The sequence below is a fragment of the Pseudochaenichthys georgianus genome, chromosome 17 (assembly GCF_902827115.2).
Source record: "Pseudochaenichthys georgianus chromosome 17, fPseGeo1.2, whole genome shotgun sequence".
Taxonomy (NCBI): Eukaryota; Metazoa; Chordata; class Actinopteri; order Perciformes; family Channichthyidae; genus Pseudochaenichthys; species Pseudochaenichthys georgianus.
The window spans coordinates 40,073,837-40,098,647 of record NC_047519.1 but is presented as its reverse complement, the minus strand read 5'-3'; the positions used below and the strand labels follow the sequence as shown (position 1 = coordinate 40,098,647).

Below are 24,811 nucleotides of genomic sequence, written 5' to 3'. Positions count from 1 at the left end.
ACGCCCCCCTTGGTATATAGTATGTTTATTGTACGGTTACATGCCGATTTACAGAAGCACGTTGCCCATAAACTACATGTCCCACAATGCATCTCAGATTTGACCTTTTTCTCAGAATTTGACTTTTTTACTTCAAAACATTCATTTATTCTTAGAATTTTTTTTTCAAAATGTCACTTATTTCTTTTGATTTACTTTCAGAATTTGGCTTTTCTTTTCAAATCCTTTTGTGACGTTCTCACTGAAGAGACTTGCAATTATGGCATGGTTTATAGTTAAATGTAGTTTAGAATGTGTTTTACATGTCGGATTACACATGAATAAACAGATTGTCGATCTGTTCATACAAACAATATTGAGACATATTCATATTTGTTAGGGAATAATTTGCTTAGGTATTCAACTTTTCATCATGTTCTCCTCTCACCGTCTCCTTTCTCATGGCATAGGTCTACGGCCTGGGGTATCGCTGCTATCTCTCTTAAGGAGGAGCAGCTTGGGCGCATTGTTGTTGCCAGTCTATGACAGAGCACAAGCCGCCATGAGGTAGTTTACTGTTCAGGGACGTAGGTTCCCTGGCGCTGTTAGAAATTAAAATCAATGTTGATATGGCGTAATTTTAATTAAATACACTGTATTTAATTTAAATCTGTTTTATTCTAAAAACTGAATTTTTACACTACTTCCGGTTTTCCGCTAGTGAATTTCGTCATTTCCGGTTAGCATTAGCATGTGGCGAAATGGTACGTTTTCAAACCGTGAATTGAAGGTGAAATGACGTGATGTTGTACCCTAAACACACTGGGTTTAACACTGACGCTGAAATCACGTTTATTAGGGAATGTTTAAATAACCACAGACACCAGAATGATGTAATTTAGCAACAGAAAAAGGCAGGAATTGCATTGGACCCGCCCCCTGACGACGCCGGCCAATAGGAGAAGACCTCAGATGACAACAGGAAGAGCAAGCCAAGAATCGACCTCTTTTTCTCCCTAACCTCGGCTGACCGGACGCATGGGGAGAGCTCCTCCTCTCGCAAATTTGATTTGTACATCACTGCAACTTTTGTGTAATTAAATGCTGTTAACTTTTTTAAGCTTCCCTGGACTTTTTTCAGTCTGTCCTGCCTTCAGGGTTCAAGAACTACTAACGGCGCACATTATTTTCTATGGACGAGAGCTCTAGTTAGATTCAGGGTCCATAATTGTTTAGTCTCGCTGATGAAGAATGTTGATTATTACACTGGGAACTATTTAAAACCTCGAGCTACAGAAGAGTTCTTCAGAATTTATTGTGGCATCTCCCGCGTAGTCAGACCTCTGGCCCGTGACATGTTTTGTGAATTCTCCGGCCGATACTCCAAATAAACCGTCAGTGTTTGCCATCAAAGCTCCAGCTCTTCTCGTGTCTCCTTTGAGTCCTAACTCCTCCATTGCTACAGAAGTTTCCCCCACAATGTTGAGACAGGTCCGAGTCCCACAGCAGTCATGTGACGCGGAATGTAATCTACCTTCATATTTAAACATTGCACTGATGAAGGTCTCTGAATTTAAAATGTACCGATCTAAAAGTAAGACATCCGATAATTAACTGGATTCGGCGTAAGATATTCTCCCAGGACAATAACTATTAACAAGTATACATTCTTGATATGCAGAGAAAAATAGCAGAAACAATATCGAAAGGCTAGATTTAATGCACACAAAACAAAGAAACATCTTTATTGTTGCCAACATATTTCCCACATGGAGGTTCTTTCATACATGAAGGCCCAAACTACCCACTACCCACTACCCACTACCCACTACCCACTACCCACTACCCACTACCCCTCCGTTCGCGCGGCGGGTCCGCCACATTAAGTGCAAACCAACGAGTGTGGAGCGGTGTGGAGGGGGAGTGGGCTATCAAGCCCTCAACCAGCGAGTCTGCATCGGTGCTGACTGGAGTCCCGTCTCTACCTGACCCGTCTCAACGCTGTGTGTCCGTCAGGAAACACGCTGTTTACAAATAGTTCAAACATCCACTGATAAACTGCGATGTAAACAACCTCATGATAACCTCATATGTTTTTAAGCTGAGAGTGTCACTCCGCGGAGTTCACTCCATCACGGAGGGAGAGTGTGTAGGGGTAGGGTTTAGGGCGTGGTTTGGGATTGGGCCGAAGTGTCCTTTCGGTTATGAAAACAAAATGGAGGTCACAGAGAAAGTGAACTCACCGAGGCCAGAGAGAGGCCGAAGTTTGTGGACTGGTGTTTCATCTGGATCTCGATCTTATGGAGCAGAGCCTCGATCCTCTCCTCCTCGAAGCCTTTCCTGTGATGGGTTATACATGGGGAGTGGGTCAAGTTGTTCTATTAAATACATTTATTAAAAGGACTAAGCCTTTTAGCCTACCTTTAATAACTGCTAAACTACTTCTAACTATTTAATTTGCAAATCTCAGACACAGAGCTGCCAGCAACATACTTGTTAATATCACCCGTCAAACAAAGCAGTACACAGTATCACACAGAAAGTCAAAAGTCACTATTGTATGTGATTAGTAGAAATACTGAAAGGACCTTAAGTGGTGACTTTTTGAATACAGATGGGGTCCAAAACTAGCAAGCCACATGCATGTCTGGGAGCAAATGAATCTTATATGCTACACAAATATGGCCAGGATTCGTAGAATGTTCTGAATATTGGGTTGCAGATTAGAATTGTCCAAAGGGGGGTTCGTTTAGCATTTGAAATAACTAGTGTTGCCTTGCCTTACACGTTGAATGTAAAGCCATGAAATAAAACCATAGCCCCCGATGTGACTGCTACTCACTCTATAATGTCATCGATGGTTTCACTGATGATCTGCTTCACCCTCTCCGTGTCTTTCTCAGCCATCCCCTGCAGACCGATGCTGAACGACGCCTCTTTGGTGCTGCCATCATATCTGCACACATCATAACACACTTCAAACGCTTGTAGAGGCAGAAAGGATTTCCCAAATTGGGATGAATAAAGTAAAGATTAGATTCCTTTTATTCTCACTACACAGAGTACAGCGAAATTCCAAGCATTCCCGATGGTGCAATCACACATAGCAGACAGTATAAGTATCATTTTGACAATACAAGCTAAAACTTTTTATATATAAATTGACCTAATGTCAAACTGGCTGCTTAGGTGCTACTACAGTACAGTTCAAATACAGATTATTTCAGTTCATCGAAATGCTGCACCTTAATGTTTATTTTATTATATTTTGTATTTATTTGAGTGAATACATTATTCACAGTTTAATAATAATAAAAAATCTATATATATTTTATGTTTTGTGATAATTTTTTCTGCTGTCCCAAACCGTGACCTAAAAACCAAGGTATGTACCGAACCGAAATGTTTGTGAACCGTTACACCCCTACAAAACAATATAACATTACCATACAATTACAAGAGCAATAGGGTCAAGGCAGTAATGATGAATATATCTATCCATCTCCGCTTTAAGGTGCCGCCTTGTGAACATAACTGATGAATAAATAGTCTGGTAAACTAGCTTTCAATTGAACACCCTGTCCGTTTATTCCCTGTTACTGTAATCACGCTATTACACTTGAATCAGCTTTTAAATCGGCATACAAAATAAGACTTTCAAAAACATAACGACCAAGCTTCAGCAGCCAGATGTTGTGTAAGCGTGTGCGTGTGTGTGTGTGGTAAAAAATGATTGATCAGAACCTCTGAATTAACAAACATTGGTTCCTACTGAAATCTAAAAGGACTAATTAGCTCCTATATGGCTCTCAACAATACATGAATTCATCTGTTTAACGGCACTGCATGAAATTCAAGCGGTGAAATCCATCAGATGAGTTGTTGTCAATTAGTTAGCTTTCCAAGTCAACCAGTGAAATCAAACTGTAATTTATCCAATTTAAGTAGAAAGCCGTTTTGCTGTTGTTATGGTAGTAGAATCATGGGCGTCATTTCCACTGGGGACAGAGGGGACATGTCCCCCCCACTTTTCACAATCCCATTTGTGTGCCCCACACTTTTTAAATGTTTTTTTTTTTTACGCGAGCGGTCATCGTCAAGGAGGAGCGTCTGTGTGTGTGTGGCATGAGCACATCTTGTGAGAGAGATAGAAAGAGAGAGAGACAGAGAGTTACAGGGGTTGTTGTTAGCATTTGGTGCTAGCTCAGAGCTAACGGAGATTAGAAGCCGTTTCATCAATAAGGAGAGGGAGAGCTCTTTCCTGTCGGACTTTGAGAGACAGAGAGAAAGATTATATATATATATATATATATATATATATATATATAGAGAGAGAGAGAGAGAGAGAGAGAGAGAGAGAAATAGAGTTGTTGTTAGCATTTGGTGCTAGCTCGGTGCTAGCTCGGAGCTAACGGAGATTAGAAGCTGTTTCATCAATAAGGAGAGGGAGAGCTCTTTCCTGTCGGACTTTGAGAGACTGAGAGAGAGAGAGAGAAAGAGAGATATATATATATATATATATATATATATATATAGAGAGAGAGAGTTGCTGCTAGCATTTGGTGCTAGCTCGGTGCTAGCTTGAGGAGCTAACGGAGATTAGTAGCTGTTTCATCAATAAGGAGAGGGAGAGTCCTCTCCCGTGGGACTGAGAGAGATAACGTCAGCTCAGGGAGGTAAAGGACTGAGTGATTAGATTGTAAACTGTAGTCCAAGTTATCTCAGTGGGTCTCAAACTGTTTGGTCATCTATGTAAACAAATATTTCCATCTATGTAATATTAGTTGTATATAAAATAAGTTAAGAAATCCTTCCAATGTGTAGCTACTATAGGTCAGTACAAAAATAAAAAACACAGTTTGAAAGGGGAGTGATTAGTAAAATATGCATAAATAAAAAGAAAGAATGCAGACTGGGAAAGATAAAGATAGGAGAGAGGAGTTTATCAATGATGTGTTATTGGTTGTGAGCATATTCGAATGGTTTTTTGATTATTGAAATATATACAGTTCTGTTTCATTTGGGTGTTGAGAGCTGTGTCCATACATCTCTTAATGTTGCCCTTAAAGTGCACCAGATTGATGCCTTCAACTTCAATTTAAAGAAAAAAAAAAATCTTCCCGGGTGCCCCCGGACCCCCCTAGACTAGAGGATGTGAGTTCGTCACAAATAAAACAGGTTCACATGGATAGGATACTAGATAAGTGTGCACACTCATTATATACACTACACATTTTTCTTGGATTTGTTAACACGATAGTCCCCGATATATTTGTAGAAAGGCAGGAAATGGAATTAAATTGAGAAAATGTTTCATTGCGGAGGACCCCCTGTTTTGTGTGTCCCCCAATTCTCAAACCAAAGTTACACCTTTGAGTAGAATAGAATATATCTTTGTCATCATACAAAGTACAGCGACATGTCTTTGGCAACTCTCACTGCAGTAACAAATAGACATAATAAATAAGTGGTAAAAGCAGAGGTAGTAGCGATGACGGTGCAACGAGATACAATTCAATGTGCATATTTACACTATTAAAATAGCCATAAGTCTGTCTAAATAGTAGTGCTAGTTGTGCTCACCCTGCGACGGAGGAGAAGTCGGTCCCGATGTTGGGTTCGATGAGAGCTTTGTAGAACGGAGAGTTTGGTCCAGACATCATGAGCGAGGACAGCAGGCTGAGCGTGAACCCTTCAAACGTGTCCGTGATGCTGCAGAGGAACCAGGATGTCAAAAACTCAAAGAATCGCTTTTTTAAGGGGAGAAGTGGCATATATAAAAAGGTATTTCTATTGAGGAAGAAAAGCCGTCGAAAGACTGGCGTTTTAGTCAATTTCAAAATAAAAAAGCCACTGCTCTTCGTTGGTTTTGTGGTTTCTGACTCGCTTCAATTCCTTTCTTAACAAATGTGGGGATCTATTTATTTTTTGCATTGATAAATATATATGTGCGATCCATGCAGGCATCAAACAAACTGACATAATAATAATAATAATAATTCTAGGCGAGTATTAAAAAGAGCTCACGGTCAAAAGACTTTACTTCTTCCTCATCTAACCTTCAGTATCACCTGCGTCTCCATTGTCTATATGGATACGAAATCTAAAGAGACAAAGTGTCCTTACTCTCCCAGCAGGAAGCTCACACACAGCGTGTCCTGCCTCTTTGGGTCTGGAGCCATGGCATCAGGGCCGCAGGTCACATGGTCTTCTCTCTGGGGGGAAAACCACACCGATTATTGAACGTATTTCCACTTATAAATTATAAAAACAATAGAACTATGCATGCAAGTGAGAATGTAATACATGATGGGTTTAAATCAGTGTTTCTCAAACGTTTTCATACCAAGGACACTTAACCAATAAGAAAACACTCACGGACCACCTAACTCCACAAATATTCAAAATGACAGTTTTTCTAGAACAGATTACAAATCGTCTGAAAATGGGACAAACAGGTGGCAACATGTGTGACGAAGGTCTTGCCCTGGGCTATATCATGCAATCGAAAGTGAAACTTAAGCTCGCTCCATTGCGGAAATATTCCCGCGAGAGTGCGTAAAACTTTAATTAATTAATTTATTTCAAATGTTACCAATATACTCACGGACCACTAGGGGGCGCTCACGGACCACAGATGGTCCGCGGACCACGCTTTGCGAAGCACTGGTTTAAATGATTCAATTCTTAGTATCTTTACACTCTAATACAGGGGTGTTCAAACTACGGCACGCGGACCTTTTTGAATCGGCCAAAAATCAAAAAGTATAATGGAGAATGGCCCACAAATTAAACTTGTGCTCGTCTTATATTGCACTTCTTAAATATATTACACAGTAGTATTCATGTGGACCACTTTTCTAATAAATTCAGTCAATTAAAGTTGGATACATTTTCTAACATATCTTAAAAGCCCAATGACTTATTTACAACAAGCTTGAAATACACCCTTCATATTTCCCCTTATTGCCAACACTCACAAGCACAGTTTACTTACATTTGATGAATTGTGCTAACTTATAACTGAACTTATGAGGCGATATACCTCACGGCCCAGCCCTTCATATATGTTTCTGCATGTGGCCCTGGGTGAAAAGGTTTGGCCCCCCCTGGTTTAAATGATTACATTGATAGTATCTTAACACTGTAATGTGCGTTGTGAGCTTACAGGGCTGCTCCAGTGTGGCTGTGACGGGACCTCCGTGTTCGGGTTGATGCGCTCAAACCTGGACAGAGCTTCCTCTTCGATCTGCTTCAGATGCTGCTCCAGAGGCAGATCTCCATACGAGAAGAACCTGAAAGACGGATGTAAGACTCTCTCAGTGTGTGTTCTCATTTCTGTATGCGTCGCTTAATGGTTTAGCTTGATTTAGGCCCATTTACACGGGAACGCCAACGAACCGAATTCGATATAAAAAAAGTCTTCCGTTCACACGGATACAGCTCAAGGAACGTGTCCCTTCACACGAGACCGCTCGACCCGCTGGAGACGCTGTAGTACATATGCCGGGCCTGTAAGTGGCGCTGTACTTGTATACACAAAATACACCAAAAGCAGCGAGCATGGTTGCCATGGTTGCCCTTCTGTTTATTCTCTGTGGTGGATTTAACAACATGTAGTTCTCCATGTCCACTTGTTGCTGATGGTTGTGGTAGAGGAGCTGTAGATTTTGCACTAACATCTGTAGCATGGTCAGTAGCTACTGACGTCTTTGGGTTCAAGAAAATCGCTATCGAAATATAATTTATTATTATTAGATCTATCCACCTTGGGACCGGTTATCGTTTGCGGTTCCGCTACGGCCTCGTGTGAACGCACGGGCTATGCAAGAGAAAAGTAGCAGATACAACCGTTTCGTTCCCGTGTAAACAGCACCTTAAGCTAATGGCCATGCAGGAGTTTTGCTGTACGAGTTTGCATCTTCATGGTTGATTGCATTAATTGTAATAATAATAATAATACATTTAATTGTATAGCGCTTTTTCTAGTGCTCAAAGATGCTTTACATAGAATCAGAAATGGAAAACAGTACAAAGACGAAAACACATAAACAGTAGTCCTAATCTAATCTGATGCATGCGTTTGTTTTATTGTATTATTATTAATTATAGTTGAAAGGATTGTGTTATAACATGCATGTAACACTTTTGAAAGCAGCATGGATACTGTCCTGTAATGGCAACACATGGGTTTATTCATGAGGAAGATAATACATATTAGTTTTCCTTTATAAGATGGATGGTTAGGGGCATGGCACTGTTTCAAATGTTTTTCTGACACCATAACATGGGATTATGCTGTAATCAAAGTACATTTCAGCTATCCTGTGTGTGTGTGTGTGTGTGTGTGTGTGTGTGTGTGTGTGTGTGTGTGTGTGTGTGTGTGTGTGTGTGTGTGTGTGTGTGTGTGTGTGTGTGTGTGTGTGTGTGTGTGTGTGTGTGTGTGTGTGTGTGTGTGTGTGTGTGTGTGTGTGTGTGTGTGTGTACCTGGCGTTGCTGGGGTGGTAGTGTGTGGCGTGGAACTGTTTGAGTTGCTCCCAGGTGAGGTCGGGGATGTCGAGCGGCTCTCCTCCCGACACCACAGAGTACGTGTGGTCCGGGAACAGCTTGTTCTGGAGGTGCTGCGCGTACACACGCTCGTTTTCCGACTGGACAACACACAACAAATACACTCTTTCATATTCTCACACGGGCCAGGCGTTACCAGCTCCGAGAGAGATAGCGTAACCACGGAGATAGTAGTTCAAGTGTTCTGAAGGGTTAATTCTATCCTCTGTCCTTCCACTCGTTTCAGTTTAAGATCGTCTACAAACAAGCGTCTGTCTTGCTTCCCTTGTGTAGCCTTGCTTTCTGAGGTCGTTTTGTTCAAGGAGAGCACAATATTATTGTTTCCAATAGAGAGTGATGCATTAACTTAAAGTAGGACATGTTAAAGCACCTAACTTACCTCTGTGTGTGAAAACAATGAGATCATTACAGAGAAGGGATCATTGCTATGCAGATGAAATGTGATTGCTGACTTACAAAAGCGCCCTTCATCTCATTGAACACGACTCCTTTAAACACCAGAGGGGTGCTGCGGTCTTTGGGGTCTTCGTGCTCCAGCCTCCAGCCCTCCTGCCTGCAAAACAATCAGATCAGGGTGAAGGTTACAGACCTGCCAAGTGATATGTGCTAGCTGTAAGTAACCTGGCTGTTTATTACAATCACAAGTAAGTCAACTTAAAGGGGACCTATCATGCGAAATGCACTTTGTGATGTCTTCTCTACATCAATGGGAACTCACGCAGCGTCAGGAAATAAAACCCTCTCTCTTTTCCTCCGTACCCAAATCTCTAAAAACGGGCTACAACGGAGCTGATCCAGATTAGCGTCCGATATGACGTAATATCTGAAAGGTGGACCCACGGCCCAATCGGAAACGTTGCTATCAGAAACAATGCCCGACTGTTTTGGACGTAATATGGTCGTGTTTACATTAGCATCGCTAACACTCAGAGCTAACCTGTGCTGGAGAGCATGTGCGTGAAGAAGCAGGAAGTAGAAAGGAACTCACCTTGTGGTATAACCGGCAAGAGAGAAAGCCTTTGAGCTCCAGACTGTTTCAGAGAGAATCCTTCATAATAGGGCTGCTCAATTCATCGGATTTTAATCACAATTACGATTTTGGCTTTCACCGATTATGAAAACTTAAATTATTGAAATATAACGAATATTTATTTTAATTAGATTTTTTATTGGTTTTTCAGTTGAAATATACTTAAAGTTCAGGGTAATCAACTGTTAAAAACATACTGTTCAATTTTCTTTTTCAATAAATGGATGTTTTTAAAGTAAACGGATAATCGTTTTTAATAATCGTGATATCAATTATTGACCCAAATAATCGAGATTATGATTTTTGCCATAATCGAGCAGCCCTACTTGATAATCCATGATATGGCGTTTCATCACGGCAGTATTTAGTTTAGACGGTAGCTGCCGGGTCCCGCATGAGCTTTATACCCAAAATCAGCACTTTTGGACAGGAAGTGAAATAGAGGATATGAGGCGTGGCTAGAACAGGTGATCTGTTTGGTATTTTGAGCAAAACACTTCATAGACATGTTTTTTATAGATTTCTATATATCTGAGAGCTTTGCTATTGCCTAAAAACAGCAGGACAGGTGACCTTTAAGTTAACTTTGCCCACCTGTTGTATCGAATAACACCTCAGCTTGAGCATTGCGACTTTGCAACCATAGTCAAAACTCACCAGAAATCCTGCTCTCGTAAACAAGGGAAGAAAACTGCATCCAGATACACCGAAAGAAGATTCTGGAAGTCTTTCCCATTTTGCGTTGAGAACGGATACATGGTGTAGTCGCTGGCTGCAAAACGACAAACCGGCATTTTGTTTCTTCTCATATTTGAAGTAAACAATAAATTACCTTTTCATTTAAATAATCAAAACTATACAGACATTCTACAAGAATGCACGAGCAACAGAAGACAAAGTGCATAATGTAAACAATAGCAACAAGTGTAGCATATGTGTAAACAACAGACATGTTTACATGCAACCACTCTCATTTGTAATCACTATAATAAAACGTAAGGAAGTCCAAACATGATACGTGAGCTTCGCCACCTCCTCTGCTCACAGACTCAGAGGTCAGTGTGTATTTCCCATGTTCCCTTTAAACTGTGGGTTTTCTCTGGAAGTGTTTCCTTGTACGATGTGAGGGTCTAAGGACAGAGGGTCTAAGGACAGAGGGTCTAAGGATAGAGGGTCTAAGGACAGAGGGTCTAAGGACAGAGGGTCTAAGGACAGAGGGTCTAAGGATAGAGGGTCTAAGGACAGAGGGTCTAAGGACAGAGGGTCTAAGGACAGAGGGTCTAAGGACAGAGGGGCTAAGGACAGAGGGTCTAAGGATAGAGGGTCTAAGGATAGAGGGTCTAAGGACAGAGGGTCTAAGGACAGAGGGTCTAAGGATAGAGGGTCTAAGGACAGAGGGTCTAAGGACAGAGGGTCTAAGGACAGAGGGTCTAGGATAGAGGGTCTAAGGACAGAGGGTCTAAGGACAGAGGGTCTAAGGACAGAGGGTCTAGGATAGGGTCTAAGGACAGAGGGTCTAAGGACAGAGGGTCTAAGGACAGAGGGTCTAAGGATAGAGGGTCTAAGGACAGAGGGTCTAAGGACAGAGGGTCTAAGGACAGAGGGTCTAAGGACAGAGGGTCTAAGGATAGAGGGTCTAAGGACAGAGGGTCTAAGGACAGAGGGTCTAAGGACAGAGGGTCTAAGGACAGAGGGTATAAGGACAGAGGGTCTAAGGACAGAGGGTCTAAGGATAGAGGGTCTAAGGATAGAGGGTCTAAGGACAGAGGGTCTAAGGACAGAGGGTCTAAGGACAGAGGGTGTTGTATTTGCTGTAAAGTGTCTCGACTGTAGGCTATTTTTATTTTATGTTCAGCACTTTGGCTCCACCAAACATCGTTTAAAGATGTGCTGTATAAATAAAACTTGATTGGATTTCTCCGTACCTGTGAAGGCGTTCATGAAGGTGGACAGGGAGCGTGTGAGCATCTTGAAGAAAGGGTCTCTGCACGGATACTTCTCAGACCCACACAGCACCGTGTGCTCCAGGATGTGAGGGACCCCGGTGCTGTCCATGGGGGTCGTTCTGAGCTGGACACTGAAGAACAAGAACAAGAAGCATCATTTATTTATAGAATAGAATACTTTATTGTCATTATGCAGGAACAACGAGATGAGCAGAGCTACTGACACATAAACAAACAAGAGACGTACAACACTCAGGAGGAGACAACATACAAACAACAAGCGTTCATACTTCAATATGCAGATGCAGTTAAAGTGCAGGAATATATCGGTTTAAGTCAAATATATATCTTTGTACACGGTTTAAGACCGTGTTTTTCAAAGTGGGGGCCCCGACCCCCCGGGGGGCCGCCAGGGGGCACCAGGAGGGTCACGCAAAATTTGAGGGAAAGGGGAATTTTTTTTTTTTTTAAAGTTACATTTTTTTATTAATAACTGCATATCTATCAATCTCTCCTTTGATGCCAATCTTTTAATATTTTTTACTTATTCATATATATTTTTCTTTTAAATCACATGACCACCCTTCAAGCCAATCAGAATCGAGCTGCCGCTACTGAGAGTGAAAGCTTTTGGAGCAAGTGAGAGCGAGTGAATATTTCGCTCTGCAGCTGGATGAGAGCACATATTGATGTGTATATATATGAATATAAACATGTTTATTGATAATATTACTGTTGAATATTATATATAATATTATTAAGGCATAAGTAGCTTTCAAAAATGCTAAAAATATATGTTAATTGTTCATATTACTGTTCAAAATTATATAATATTATAAAGACAGAAATCACTTTAAAAATATGTTTACTGTTGATATTACCGTTTAATATTGTGTTAAGAATGTTTATAACAGAACACACAATCAATGTAATGAAGGACAAACAAAAGATAAATACAAAACATTTTTAGAAGAATAACTGATTATTAATTATTAATACAAATATATATTAAGAAAATGTATTAAGCTGTATGATTAATTTGTCATATTCTCCATTATAATGTACTCATCATTTAAAAAAAAAATGCAACAAGGGGGGGGGACGATAATGCTATATGGGGTCCTTGGCATGGCAACGTTTGGGAACCCCTGGTTTAAGACACAGCTATAATATAATAACATATTTCAAAGTCATGCTGTGACTGTAGTGGGAGTGTTTTGGAGCTGCTGGAACACATTTAAACAACCCTGAATCTAGAAACTACATTTCCCATGATGCACCTGGTGTGCTGCTCATCCTCCCTGACCTCAGAATCATTGTTTTGGCTGTGCGTCATTATAGTATTTCTCATTGAAATCACTGTTTCAGAGGGTCACATGATCTTCAGCCAGTTTCTACGAGTCTTAGTTCGTAACTCCATCCAGGGTTCTTGCACCTTTTCAAAAGTCAAATTCAAGCACTTTTCAAGCATTTTCAAGGTGCATTTTCCAGCTTTTCAAGCATCTTACAGCTGTTGTAAATTACATATTTATATACACATACTCAAATGATTATTTCCCTACCTCACATTAAATCAGATGTGTGTTTCGTGATAGCATTCTACACGAGGATGAAAAATTAAAGAAAAGAAAACTAAGTTTAATATTTCAAAATTAGTGACCTGTACGTAGACTAGGCCTCCCATATAACCTGCTGAGCCGATATACAACAATCAGCCAAATAACTTTTCAATACATTATTGATTAATTGTTGGTAGTGAACGCAAGTCAGAGGTACATGGTGTACTTCTACTCCTCTACAGTTCAGAGGTACATGGTGTACTTCTACTGCACAACAGTTCAGAGGTACATGGTGTACTTCTACTCCTCTACAGTTCAGAGGTACATGGTGTACTTCTACTCCACTACAGTTCAGAGGTACATGGTGTACTACATGTATTTAATCCCTTTAGTTACTTCACAGATGAATGATGTGAAATCTAATCAAGTGTTGAATCAGACTTTAGTTCCACCCGGAGTAAATCCCTGCAGTCTACAAAGTACTTCAGACTAGCTGCACCTTCACCAGCTTTGAGAACACTTTCATGATCAACCATTATAAAACATATCATATATATTATTCTGAAATGGACCAATCTGCACAACGACTACTTTTACTGTCTTTCACTATATTTAGATGAGAATACTTTTCTATTTCCACTTGAGGAACATTTTGAATGCAGGACTTTTACTGTAACAGAGTATTCCTACACTCTGGTACTTCTACTTTTACTAAGTACAAGATCTGAGTACTACTACTTTTACACAAGTACAAGATCTGAGTACTTCTACTTTTACTCAAACAATATCTGAGTACTTCTACTTTTACTCAAGTACAACATCTGAGTACTTATCCACCTCTGGTGTATTAGCCTGAATTGTAGCTACAAAATCACACAGAGCTGCATAAAAATAGACTCACAAAGGTAACAAGTGGAAAATAATATGTACAAATGTGTACAATGACTTTAGGTAATGTTGACTACGCAAGACTCCTGACTTAGACATCTCCAAAGGAAGACTGTGTTCATTCTACAATTACATGGGATCAAAGCAAAATGTAGTTTTAATTGTATAATACTTCCATTTTATATAAAAGACAGTTTGTTTTCATGTTTTCAAATAAACAAAGTCTTGGCTTTCAGAATATTAAACTTGTTTCGGCAAATTCAGATGATAAATACAACTTTGAAGCTTCGGCATAATTACAAGCGGAGAACGAACACACACACACACACACACACACACACACACACACACACACACACACACACACACACACACACACACACACACACACACACACACACACACACACACACACACACACACACACACACACACACCACACACACACACACACCACACACACACACACACACACACACACACACACACACACACACACACACACACACACACACACACACACACACACACACACACACACACACACACACACACACACACACACACACACACACACACACGAAAATGTGTCTTCGGGTCAATGTGACTGATTTCGATAGAGCAAGTCACATTTGGTTTAGGCACGAAACATACAGTAGAAATACATCGCTTTCAAAATCGCTCTGAGTCGAATCAATAGATTATATTTCGTGACTATAACACGAAATGCCGTGAGAGCTTCATCCTCTGAAGACCACACGATGGCGACTGTAACGCACATACCATAGGTACGCTCCTCTGAAATGATTGTCCCCTGCGATTATTATTATCCCTCATGGAGTTCGCTATTCAGCTCGCTAACGTTAGCTTAAACAAACGTAACATGCAACGTTAGCCTAATCTAAAATGCTCTACTACGGCGTACCTTTCATGTGGCTCGTCTTCGCAGACTCTCGCATCCTTATTTTTGGGCTTGACCCTCGTCTTAGCCATGGCTTGTATTTGTCTTCTGCTAGCCAACGCTCGTTGAAACGGCAGCCTCCTGGCACACAGTCATCTATCACTCATCAGAATGCCCAGGTCACACGTAACTCAAACACCTGCAGGTCGCGCGCATATCGCGGGAAGGCCGCAGCGGAGATGTTTTATGTAGAAGCGAAGCAATTCTTTTCTTTTAAACTAAAAAGCGAACTATTCAGTCAGACAGCAATTTTTTGTAAAAGTAAAGCATTTACATTTTCAAGCACTTTATCTCAATTTCAAGCACCATTCCCGACCTTGAAAACACCACGTCAAATTTCAAGCATTTTCAAGGATTTCAAGCACCCGTACGAACCCTGTTCATCATCTACAATGTTACACAAAGCCCACCTGTTTTGTGATATTGGGCGATACAAATAAAGTTTGAAGTTGAACACGGGCTAAGATGCAGCTGTAGTACAATAACGTATTTCAAAGTCATGCTGTGACTGTAGAGGGAGTGTCACATCTCGCACACTTGACCATGTTGAAGGTCTGTTGTCAGATGGAAGTATTTGGAGCCGATGAAACGCATTCAAACAAACCTGAAGAGGTTATTGGCGTCATCTCTGGCCGCGTGCAGGTACTGAGCCCCGGTTCTATCATGAGTCAACTTCACTGCTGTGAGAAACAAGTCCGGGACCACCACAACCTGGGAGAACGGGGTTAGAAAGAGAAAGGATATTTTGTTTTGAAGCAGACGACACTTTTACGAATCAAGATTTTAACTTGAAGGTCAATCAATTCACAGCACATCCTTCGTGTCTGGCCAAGTGTCTGATAACTTCTTATTCCCCAGATACGATATACTTTATTGTCCCTGTAAGGACATTTGTTTAATAGTAAACATTAAAATACATATCATTAGCCATACACCATTTGAAAAAACACAATACACAGACGCACATACCGACAATGCAGACCTATTGCACAACCCTCAGGGCCAACATTTAGATGCATTCCACAGTGTTCATACATCTTGACTTTATAACCCCTAAATCAGGGGTTCTCAAAGTTTTGATGAGTGAGGGCCAATGTCGGTACCCAATATTGGATTGAGGGCCGCCCAAGAAAAACGGAACACAAAATAATTCCAAAACAAATCCTTTCTTTATTGTACCAACCAATTACCGCAACTCGCGAGATGCCTAGTTGCCATGCAACCAGTAGTCTAGCAAACTTTCCACAAGCTGTCATTCATAATTTAGGAATGACAACCCAGGGGGCGCAGTTTTACCATTCTTAAATTCCATTCTAATTCTTACTAGATACAACCATGGAGGATTAAAATATCACGCATGCATTTCAGCGTGTCACGTTAACTATCGCGGGCCGCCAGAAACATTTCCGAGGGCCGCCATTGGCCCGCGGGCCGCACTTTGAGAACCCCTGCCTTAAATGATACAACCTTTAGTGAGGCATAAGTGGAGATGATAGAAGTGACTTTTAAAATAAGAAATTAATGAAATAAGCGTACTTCTCTGACTGTGAAGCCGTGGATGTTCTGTCCTGCTTGGTACTGACAGGCCCTCTCTTGTGCGTTGGTGCTCTTCAGCCTCCATGTGTGCTGCTGTCCATTGAAACTGCAAAGAAAAAAAGGTAATTGTACAATGAATAATTCACCAATCTTTGTACAAACTTATGCAGATATCTCGATATTGTATAGCATTGAATATCGTGTGTATTGCATGACATTCCCACACAGAAGGATATGTTTCATCTTACATCGCAAACAATGCATTTCCAGATCGTGCTTTGATTTCAGAGCATATGCAAAAATACATTACTTCGTTGAATATCTGGTTTATTATTAAGTGACACATTCCCACAGCAGGAGAACACTTTATAATGATGGTTCAGCTTAATTGGGAGTTTCCTAAATATTGCACACGTCCATGTGGACCTTGGGGTTTAAAGTCCTAAAGATACGAGATACATACATGGGGAACGAACAAGAACTGTGAGGGTATTACTGCATCTCTTATTGCAGAAAGTGCATTCACAGAGTGTCCATTTCATATGCTAATATACAATTCATTATTAAACACTACATGTGATAAAAAAGGAAGGTCATATAAACAAACAGGCGTGCAACACCAATAAAGGCTCAGGTGAAACTGTTAGCAATATTTATTTCAAACTACAGTAACTAAAAACGTGTCTTCTGAATGTTTAAAACATATTTATAAACAGTAAGGTTAGTTAGATAAAGTGATAGGTTTGGTTGCATCGGCTGTTTCATCAGTTTAAATGCTAACCCAAGTCCCATTTCTACAAAGTCAGAGCCCCGTTTTATCTTAAATATCACACAATATCCAGTCACGTTGTCACAGACAGTCAGTTAATCTTGGCTTGACACTACCAAGTCAACAACATACACAATGAGCATTTCTTTTATTAAAAATAACCCATGTGTGTGTAAGCTAACTTGCTAACTTACCTCAGATATCTAAGTTTCTGGAGCACTCCCTTCGTTTGCCGAAACATGGCTTTGTCAGTGGCGAAATGATTAGTCTCCAAGTGTATTGGGCTATTAAAATAACACGTTTGTAATTAAATATTGTCAATAATTCCACATTATTTCGTTTCGCATCTCAGGTCATGCTGTGAGTTGGACAGTTAACACATCGGTTAGTTGCACACGTAAAACATGGACGCCACAGCCGCGCAGATCGTAGATCTAACAGCGTATGTATGCGCAGTTACACCCATCCGTATGTAATGTAACTCTAAACATTTGTCGACAACCGTACGCGGATCATTCCACCTACAAACATGCTTGCTTATGATTGGTCGAGATGAATGAAAAGCAGATTTGATTGGCTCAACGAAATATCACCAAACCATCCATGACCGGTGTGTGGAGTTTTTGAAGGGCAGCAATATTTGTTTACGTATTAAAACCCAGTATAAAACTTTAACTTCGTCCAACTTCAAACGTAACGTTATTAATTTAAAAAGGATCCTAGGATTTGATCTTCCGTTATTTTTCTTAAATTGTAATTATGTTTCTTATCCAGCAGATAGCGCTAAAAGATCATATTTGGCCAATAAATCACATTAGTATGTTGGAGAGTAACTTTGTTGGGGATGCTTTTCCCTATTTATTCCACACTCAGATCCCAAAATACGAGAAAAGTGGGAAATATACATGTTAAAGTGCAACTAAATCATCTACACTGTGCATTGGTCAACCACATTTATTTCTAACTCATATTTTCCATCCCATTCAAATACATAATTACTACGAAGACTGTTCAGTGTTGCTAAGCAACTTTTATATTTGCCATTACATTGCATCTTTTGAAGGGTAGACCTTGAAGACTGAAGAAAGAATCTACTTTCAAAGTACGTTTTTTTTCTATTAGCATCCATTGTTGGTGCATTTCATCGTTATTATGTTTGGTTTGGTATGCTGAGAATGTTGGCTCTTTATTATGAACAAAGTATGTGCTGTCTGTTTGCTTAGGCATCTTTCTTTAGCTGGTATCATCTTTGTGACATATGTAACATCAATTCAATTAGGTGCTTGTTTACTGTGTATAAACGTTTTGTAAGGTGGCTCGTCTTTTGCATTCTGCATTTCCAGACCAGTATTGTCATGTGAGAGCGAGTCTTCTCCATCATATCCATCAGTCTGGGTTCTGTGAAGCCAGGAGCAGGTGGGAGGTGAACCCACCGAGAAGCAGGGATGCACAATGTGTCAGCCTTTCATTCTTCCAGTTTGAGTTACTATAGCAAGCATATCACTCAATAAATCCACAACAACAATAAAATGTGTTTAAAAGGTTATGCATATTTATTCATACAACTGTCCATACTAGTTGTATCTTCTGTGGTGTACTCATATTGATTCGTACTATACGTTTGTTTATTGTATTTGTATTGTTTTATTATTAAAGTGTCTACAGTGTCTTTAATATACTGCATATATAGGTAGGTAGGTAGGTAGGTAGGTAGATAGGTAGATAGGTAGATAGGTAGATAGATAGATAGATAGATAGATAGATAGATGGATATATAGATAGATAGATATAGATGGATAGATAGATAGATGGGGACGTGTTTTTGTTACAGGACCAGTGAGTTCAACATTAAAATACAAATACTTAAACAGTAGAATAGACTTCCTCCTCCTCCTTCTTCCCTGCAGAAACCACTCGTCTTGTATCGACTGCAGACTGCCTTTTCTGTTCAGTTATTTATTTGATTGTCTATTTTTAAATATCTATTGAGGCACCCACGGTCATCCCTTATGTTTCCCCTGACAGCATGTGGGAGATTTTCCAGCAGCATGAATAGGAAACCTTGGTGAGGAGGAATGAGGGCTTTTTTCAGAGCCAGCGTCCTCCAACATGTGAGCTGCAGTCTGTATGTTCATTATCTGCAGAGACCTTGAAGACACAAAGCAGAGAAGCAGGCTGTGAAATATTCACCTTTAAATCCTGATTTCAAGCAGAGCAAAACGTGGCGATGATGTGATAATATTTCAGTGGAATTTAAATTGTTCAAGGATTATTTTTTAGGCAGAATTGACAACTATTTGTTACATTATTGTATTTGAATCCGAATCAGAAATACTTTTAAAGTCCCAGGGGGAAATCGTTGTGTGTGACAGTCGACCCATTTAATAATGAATACACTTGAATAAAGGAAAATAAGAAAAAACTATGCAATTAAAATCAAACACAACAATAAAATAGTATGTGAACATATATTCATTTCACATCAAATTAATTGCACAACTGTTTTGTCACAGCTGAAGAGAGTCCAGAGGTTTTACACAAGTTCAAATAAATAATCAAATTATTTATCTACAGGAGGTGAAAGAGCACTTCGGCAGCGTGCATCTCGCCTCGTTAAATTAATGAAGATGCATCAGGACGTAATGCAAGGATTAAAGGATCAATCAAAAGCTTTTACGAGAGTTCGAAGAGTTTTATTTCGACACGTTCTGTAAAGCACACACTTCCTGCTGTTTTACAGTAACCTACAAATGTCCTGTTTTATGGATACAACAATTTTTTTTTTACTGTTATTGTCATAGGATTATACTGCCATGTGAACAATTAGCAAAACAACTTGGAAAAGTCATTTCATGGCGACTTTAAGGGCAACTGAAGGATCACATAAGCCTCTATGGAGGTCGCTCCGGAAGCCCTTATTTGAATAAAGCAGTACAAATGGCTGTAAACAAGGTAACATGACACACAAACAGCACATCCTCAACTGTGTAATGCAGAAATAATGTCCGAAACACACTTTAATACGAGGCGAAATGAGTTACTCTGTTGTCAGGGATGTGAGTTACTTGGTGTTGATGTGCTCCTTCCTCCAGGTAATGCTCAGGTCTGTACTGTCCAGACGCTGCTTCATCCAGGCTTAAGCTATCCATCAGTGTCAGATGGAAAACAAAAGCCTGGCTTCTCACTTCTGTCTCTCACAGCTCTGTTATCCAGCGCTGGCAGCACATGCACCTGTTATGGATGTCTGGGTTTAAGGCATGGCTGTATATACAGTAGTACAAAACTGCTGCAATAACACCAACACTCAAAAAACCTGGAGCTGACCGAGATGACCTGAATAACTACAGGCCCATCTCTAACCTCTCCTTCATCTCAAAAACCCTTGAAAGAGTGGTTGCTGACCGACTTCAACAACACCTGGACACAAACAACCTTCATGAACCCTTCCAATCGGGTTTCCGCTCAAAGCACAGCACCGAAACAGCGCTGGTAAAAATCACCAACGACCTCCTCCGTGCAGCTGACTCTGGACTGCTCACCATCCTAATCCTCCTTGACCTCACAGCTGCCTTTGACACCATCTCACACGCACTGCTTATCAAACGTTTGGCGGACATTGGGATCACTGGTACTGCACTCTCATGGTTTTCGTCCTACCTCACAGACAGGGAACAATATGTCCGTCTCAGCACCCACCGGTCAAGCTGCTCCACTGTCTCACATGGTGTTCCTCAGGGGTCAGTATTGGGTCCACTCCTGTTTATTATCTACCTCCTCCCCCTTGGCACTATCCTCCGTCATCATAATGTCCATTTCCACTGTTACGCCGACGATACCCAGGTCTACATTTCCAGCAAACCCAACACTGCCCTCCCCCCAACCTCTCTCACCAACTGCCTCCAGGACATCAGGAGCTGGATGAGCAGGAACTTCCTAAAACTCAACGGCAGCAAAACCGAAGCCCTGCTGGTTGGCACCAAAACCACCCTCTCCAAAACCTCATCCTCCCCTGCCTCCAACCTCATCATTGATGGCTACTCCATCCCCTTCTCTGGCCAAGTCAAGAGCCTTGGTGTCATCCTGGACAGCTCCCTCTCATTTTCACCTCACATAAATAATATCACCCGGACTGCCTTTCTTCCACATACGCAACATCTCCAGACTCCGCCGATCCCTTTCTCGATCAAACACTGAAGTCCTGGTCAATGCATTTGTCACGTCCCGCATCGACGACTGTAAAGCCATCCTCTCAAGCATACCCACCAAGCTCATCAATAAACTACAAATCATACAGAACTCCTCAGCCCGGATCATCACCGGCACCAAGGCCTCCGAACACATCACCCCCATCCTCATCCAACTCCACTGGCTCCCTGTTCAATCCCGTATCAACTTCAAAAACCTACTGCTCACTACAAAGCCCTACATAACCTGCCCCCCCCCTATCTGGCTGACCTTCTTCAGGAGTACACCCCCTCTCGCTCCCTCCGCTCCTCCTCTGCTGGTCTGCTGACCGTCCCCACCCCACGCCTCGTCACCATGGCTGCTCGGGCTTTTAGCTGCACTGCTCCCAGACTCTGGAACTCCCTCCCCCCGCACATCCGACGGTCAGATACAACCACCATATTCAAATCCCAATTAAAAACCCACCTGTTCAAATCTGCTTACTCACTGTAGTGCCCCCATTATATGTCCCATTTGTGTCCACTTGACTGTCTCCTCCATGATTTCCTGTTTGTGTTTTTTTGTATCATGTTCTGTTGCCTATTAGCTTTTATTTGATTTATTTTTAATTTATTATTATTATTTTTTTTTTTAAAGTACGGTGTCCTTGGGTGTCATGAAAGGCGCCTACAAATAAAATGTATTATTATTATTATTATTATTATTATTATTATTATTATTATTATAGAGTTCTGTCCAATATATGATACTCAATGATATACTCACCTGCAGCTGCACAGTAGTGCAAGTGAGTTAAGTCTATAGGGGAACTGTAATAGTCTAAAAGCTGAATCTGCATCATTGCATCTCTTAGATTACATGCATGTGTATTTATTTGTCTGCTACTCACGGATGTTTATATGCAGAATTTTGCACTAGATGTCACCTGATTTTTCACAAAGGAGAAAACAGCGCACACTCAGGGTTACCTTTCTTCAACTTTGTTTTCACCACTGGACAAATTTATACCAAATCTCAGTTCCAGTGACTTTAATTAACCCTTAAATTATTTCTGTATCCAGTCATTTGACAGGCGTGGGTAGTGTTATACAGGTCTTATAATGGTAGAACATGGGTGTAATAGGGGTGTATGTATGAAGTGGGTGTGTCCGAGTGTATTAACAGTGTAATACAGGTGTAATAATGGTGTAATAGGGGTTGTATTAATGTGTAATTTGGGTGTTATGTAGATAATAGCATTACGTTAGGCTTCCAAAATATGTATATGATTACCAGTTTAAGTTAAATGCCATTAGGGTGTGGATGAAAGGCCAAAACACATAGAAAAAGCTACTTTTGCCAGCTACTCCTGTACTAGGCTTACAACTACATCTAGATCCACATAGCCACTTGTAAAGCTAAGCCTGATGGGAAATGTAGTTATTTGTACAGGTATGTTGTCTGAAATGAAGATATCGACATAATTAACCGACCAATAGACAAATTGCCCAAAGTGAAGCAACTTAAGCGTGGGTAAAACACAGCTCGCTGATAAAGTAAATATCAGTGTGTTATCGTGGAAATAATTACATTTCTATCTTTGCTTGACATTACGAGTAAAGAGACCACCATCTTGCACGGTGGTGGCATTTTGTCTTGCTCTGGTCAGCCCGGTGCTAAAGTTTATCACAGCACACCCTCCCCGTGTCTTTATCAGTCCCCAGACACAAAGGGCACATAAAGGTTGGGCGTTTGATCACATGAATTATCATGGGCGGTAATCTCAGAGCGTTCTCCATCAATTCAGCAAAAAACACGAAACCTTTGCATATGAAATCTTGTATTTCACTGAAGGGACAAACACACTGTAATTTTGAGATGTTAAAGAATATCTAGCAACGATTGTGTCTCGCTGAAATTGGATTGATTTGGGAGATGTGGTTTTGGAATGAATCGTTCCAGACCGTGTGACAAAATGTATTAAAGTGTGAAGCAATTTGATTTAAGACGTGTGTGCCATAGCTGTGTACAAATATATATTACATTGAGGCAGAAAACAGCAACTAAAGCTCTGCAATATATATACGTATTATAGAGAAATTATGACATGAGAATAGATGTTGTGTTATTTTTGATGTTGTAATATCAGATAAGTGTCTTGTCGTGGTTTTGTGACAACATATCCAGCATTTACTCAGACTGTTTTAGCTATTCTATTGTTGTCTTTTAACTGCTGAGTCATCATGTCCACACGACTGATGATTCATTATCATTAAGGACTCTTTAAAGTAGAGACACTACATAATGATATACACCTGAATATCAGCAGGAGAGGACTCTTTAAAGTAGAGACACTACATACTGATATACACCTGAGCATCAGCAGGAGAGGACTCTTTAAAGTAGAGACACTACATACTGATATACACCTGAACATCAGCAGGAGAGGACTCTTTAAAGTAGAGACACTACATACTGATATACACCTGAACATCAGCAGGAGAGGACTCTTTAAAGTAGAGACACTACATACTGATATACACCTGAACATCAGCAGGAGAGGACTCTTTAAAGTAGAGACACTACATACTGATATACACCTGAACATCAGCAGGAGAGGACTCTTTAAAGTAGAGACACTACATACTGATATACACCTGAACATCAGCAGGAGAGGACTCTTTAAAGTAGAGACACTACATACTGATATACACCTGAACATCAGCAGGAGAGGACTCTTTAAAGTAGAGACACTACATACTGATATACACCTGAACATCAGCAGGAGAGGACTCTTTAAAGTAGAGACACTACATACTGATATACACCTGAACATCAGCAGGAGAGGACTCTTTAAAGTAGAGACACTACATACTGATATACACCTGAACATCAGCAGGAGAGGACTCTTTAAAGTAGAGACACTACATACTGATATACACCTGAACATCAGCAGGAGAGGACTCTTTAAAGTAGAGACACTACATACTGATATACACCTGAACATCAGCAGGAGAGGACTCTTTAAAGTAGAGACACTACATACTGATATACACCTGAACATCAGCAGGAGAGGACTCTTTAAAGTAGAGACACTACATACTGATATACACCTGAACATCAGCAGGAGAGGACTCTTTAAAGTAGAGACACTACATACTGATATACACCTGAACATCAGCAGGAGAGGACTCTTTAAAGTAGAGACACTACATACTGATATACACCTGAACATCAGCAGGAGAGGACTCTTTAAAGTAGAGACACTACATACTGATATACACCTGAACATCAGCAGGAGAGGACTCTTTAAAGTAGAGACACTACATACTGATATACACCTGAACATCAGCAGGAGAGGACTCTTTAAAGTAGAGACACTACATACTGATATACACCTGAACATCAGCA

General features: G+C 40.6%; 1 protein-coding gene across 1 annotated transcript in view; it reads right to left on the bottom strand.

Annotated features, from left to right (window-relative positions):
* pitrm1 (pitrilysin metallopeptidase 1) overlaps positions 1 to 17,732 on the bottom strand; it is a 32,769-nt gene extending 15,037 nt beyond the window's left edge. Inside the window, exons 1-12 of the mRNA XM_034104978.2 lie at positions 17,431 to 17,732; positions 16,468 to 16,573; positions 15,536 to 15,642; positions 11,503 to 11,654; positions 10,235 to 10,349; positions 9,004 to 9,100; positions 8,467 to 8,627; positions 7,148 to 7,274; positions 6,106 to 6,194; positions 5,563 to 5,691; positions 2,822 to 2,935; positions 2,223 to 2,319 (exon numbers count right to left, since the gene is read on the bottom strand). Of these exons, the coding sequence (XP_033960869.1) occupies positions 2,223 to 2,319; positions 2,822 to 2,935; positions 5,563 to 5,691; positions 6,106 to 6,194; positions 7,148 to 7,274; positions 8,467 to 8,627; positions 9,004 to 9,100; positions 10,235 to 10,349; positions 11,503 to 11,654; positions 15,536 to 15,642; positions 16,468 to 16,573; positions 17,431 to 17,477 (1,341 nt within the window). The 5' untranslated portion in view covers positions 17,478 to 17,732. The remainder of the gene's footprint in view (positions 1 to 2,222; positions 2,320 to 2,821; positions 2,936 to 5,562; positions 5,692 to 6,105; positions 6,195 to 7,147; positions 7,275 to 8,466; positions 8,628 to 9,003; positions 9,101 to 10,234; positions 10,350 to 11,502; positions 11,655 to 15,535; positions 15,643 to 16,467; positions 16,574 to 17,430) is intronic.
* Positions 17,733 to 24,811: the final 7,079 nt, after the last annotated feature.